This window comes from Laetiporus sulphureus, assembly GCF_001632365.1.
Source record: "Laetiporus sulphureus 93-53 unplaced genomic scaffold LAESUscaffold_205, whole genome shotgun sequence".
Lineage (NCBI taxonomy): Eukaryota > Fungi > Basidiomycota > Agaricomycetes > Polyporales > Laetiporaceae > Laetiporus > Laetiporus sulphureus.
Genome location: NW_024468714.1, coordinates 1 through 3,508, shown reverse-complemented (window position 1 = coordinate 3,508; position 3,508 = coordinate 1). Strand labels below are relative to the sequence as shown.

General features: G+C 52.0%; 1 protein-coding gene across 1 annotated transcript; it reads right to left on the bottom strand.

The window, feature by feature from the left end:
• Positions 1-156: 156 nt before the first annotated feature.
• LAESUDRAFT_718625 (zincin) lies at positions 157-3,461 on the bottom strand (the record flags this gene model as incomplete). Its single annotated transcript, XM_040907468.1, has 18 exons — positions 157-248; positions 297-362; positions 417-842; positions 977-1,319; positions 1,380-1,596; positions 1,699-1,733; positions 1,787-1,878; positions 1,957-1,990; positions 2,012-2,204; positions 2,257-2,264; positions 2,319-2,362; positions 2,396-2,411; positions 2,603-2,657; positions 2,713-2,762; positions 2,821-2,932; positions 2,990-3,120; positions 3,175-3,214; positions 3,294-3,461. Coding segments are annotated over 18 exons (2,122 nt in total), but the record flags the coding sequence as incomplete, so codon positions are not given.
• Positions 3,462-3,508: the final 47 nt, after the last annotated feature.

Below are 3,508 nucleotides of genomic sequence, written 5' to 3'. Positions count from 1 at the left end.
GAGGTAGATCGAAGTTTATCTAGCAAGGTGGTCTTGCCATGATCGACATGACCCATGATTGTCACTACAGGCGGTCGTGGTGGAAGGGTGGAGGGGTTTGGATGAGGAGGACTTGAGGGTAGCTCATCAGAAGAGAAGTTGTACTGGACAATGACATCACATACGGAGGATAGATGCAGCTTCGTCATTTACGACAGGATTACGGCCGAACTCCAATGCAAGTAGAGATGCATACTCAGACGTCAGAACTGAAAGTCCCTAAAAGCTGACGGTCAGAATGCAGGTAAAATGCATACTGTGATCATGAGAAGCTTCAGCACCGATGCCAACTTTGACTTTGATCATCGTACGTAGAAGGTTGTCTAGAAACACGCGGTAAGCTCAAGATCCTCAGGAGCATTTGGATTATTACACACCGAACGTGATGTTGAGCAACTTGGCTAAAGTTCCAACAGACACGACGCTGGGAATGAAGACGTCGACATTTGCGGGCTTCAGATCCTTGGCAGCTTTCGCTTTCTTCTCCTTCGCTTTCGTCGCCTGCATGCTTGTCACTTTATATGAGCCACGGTGCTTGTTGGGTATTGTGAGGTCATTCTCGGCTCTCAGTCTGGCGACAATAGAACCCCTCTCCTTGTGGTCTTGACGTAACTGTTTTGGATCACGTCCTCGGCTACGAAAAGCGAGCTCATCAGCCATAACATCACTTGCGCTTTCCTCCACCGCTTCAATGGATCCGCTCGCTCGGATAGTTTCATCCCTTTCCGTCAACTCTTCATCTTCGCCCTCTTCCTCCTCCTGTGGTGCCTCCAATTCCGCGACGATGCGATCCTTCCTCAGATCTGCTCAAGTGACGAAGCTCCAGGACGTCTGTATGAGTCAGTCTTGGCAACACCCCGCGTTCGTGTAGAACTCAGTCCAAAAGAATGTGAGTCTGCTTTGTGAGGTGCTGCCTCCCGATGAGGAGGCCCCTCACGGCGGCGTCCGTTATCCCGGTAAGGCGCAGCATCCTTACGAGCACCTCCGTCTTTATGTGGTGCCCAATCCCGACGTGGTGCTTCTTCTCGATGCGGTGGTGGACTTCGCTGAAAGCGGGATATCGGAAATGTAGACGTTTCGCGGGGCGGTTGACGGGACTTCTGCTGCGCCCACCTATCCGGCTTGCTTGATGTACCCGATAGTTGGTCCAATCCCCGCAGGGGTCTCTGGTGGTGTAGGTCGCGACCATGACCGGCCTTGCGGTACTGTGGGACGTGGGGCGGAAGAGCTTGACGACTGATCCTGGTTCTCAGATACAGCTCGCGGTAGCTCCCATTTACCTAGCGGTCTAGGCTGACAATCGATGAGACAAGCGGGAGGAATGAGACATGGATACATACATTGGCACCAGTGGACACCGCGCGGACGGACCACCTGACACACAGGCGGTGTTGTGCTCGATGCATAGCGAGTGGACTGGGAGTGCCAATAGCTCTCCAATTTCTAGTGTCGCAGGACGCGTGAAGCAAGCATGCCGGCAGTCTGAAGGTGAAGTCGTCGCAGATTTCGCGCATGCGGCCCGCAGACGATCGGAGGCCACGTGCTGCGAAATTCACGCTGCACAGTTGCTCGTGCATAGCCCGTACGATGTTATGGCAATAGATACAGGAGTAGTACAAAATAACTCGACAACAGAAAGCGGCGGGAATCCTCCCTCACCAGAACAAGCATCTCTTCTCCTGCGGCGGGTTCAGCTAACGCAAAATTCTGTCAGCTCTGTAAGGTTTGTCAACGGTCGTCTACATACCTTTGCGCTCGCAGAACACTTGAACGCTTCTGCAAATTCAGGAACGTTGTACACGGTGCCATCTACTCGGTACTGATTGGATGAATGAGGATCTGTGCGTATACGAGCAACCTGATGGCACGACACGATTAGTGCTGCAAAGTTGGCACGACGAGACGCCATCTACTCACAGCAGATTCTGTTTTGATATTCCGCGCCCAACCCCTAGCGAAGGAACCAAAGTACAGTTGCTCCCTGAATGTGACGTATTTCCATGAGCCTGCCTTTCTCAATGCCAGGACGAGTATCTGCTCGCCTAGTGAAATTCAATCCAGGTAGCAGCTGCTCAGTGCCCTTCTCCAGCCCGAAGTCGTACTGCACCTTCCACGCCCGATAGGCCTGGATGATACCCGTGTCGCCAATGTTCTCACCAGATGTCCTGAGAGTGTGCCAATGAGTCCTCTGTCAGCTCTGGTGCGCCCCATACGTACAGGTTGCCCTGGATTAATAGCGTTTAGTACCGTGGATTTTTGTTGTAAATGGGTATACTTACATTGATATGGATCTTCCCGCCTTTGCCGTCATCGATGGTGTATTCTAGATAACGAGAAAAGCGTTAACAACACTCACTGGCGTCACCGATTGGCTAGGATACGGACCAGAATACTGCTTGACAATACACTCTTGTCTCTTCCGGAAGCCCTCGCTTGTAGCGTTCGTTCACCACTCCTCAAGCTTACCCTGCTGGTTATAGAGCCTGCCAGCAGAGTCGAAGGCATGCTAGCGAGCGGAACCGCATGAGTACGACATCACGGTGCGCTGATGAATAAGACAGACCGTCAGCTCATGAGCAGCAACCATCCCGAATGAGCCATAGGACATGTATCCGGGCCTGTGTGCATAACTGTTTATTCATAGGCACCGTATAGGCGAACGATAGTCCGCACCAAGCTTGAGAGAAGAAAGGAGGCTGAAGAATTCCTGCTGGGAACACGATCTAATACACTTATATTCAGTAACAACGAATTGGCCAGCTCAACGCCCGTTGTACAAACCTCGTTGGCAGGAGGGTTGTAGTAAGCATTGACCGTAGATGCAAACATCTCCCACGTCTCGGGATCTCGTTGTTTGCCGAGCTTCTGCCACTTCCAGTATTCATCGTTCGCTCTACAGAATCTAATGTTCAATGCTGAGACTGATGTCAATGCAAGGTGAAGAACAGACCTTGTGGTAATTATACTGTCGAAGAAGCGACCTTCGTGCACTGTGACGCGATCATAGTAGACGGCGATCGATCGAGGGTCCTCAGTATTCGGGGAGAGCGGATAGCCCACTTTCACGCGGAGCGCGTCAGCCTACGCGAACGTTATGGTTGTCAGTGGCTTGAGTAGTGTAATTGCAATAAGTACCTTCTCCGCCGCGGCATGAGCACTTTTTTCGTCCATCCATCTGATATGTGACAGTGAGCTTTTGAATGTCTATCATATGCCAATGAGCTTCGCACGTTCTCAGCACACGGAGCGCGCACTGACCATTGATTATTCTCGTGCCCTTTTCCTTGGAGTCGCCAGCAAATGTCTCATTGACAAAGTAACGGCCAGTAGCAAAGCCCATTGCTTCTTCCACCTGAGTTGTACAGAACTCTGCACGATCGCCCACAGCACCCTTCTTCAGGCCCTTCAGCCGCTCCTCGAGGCTGCGCACTGCCTTCCACGCCTCTGTCTCGAGGCTTAGGAGAGGAGC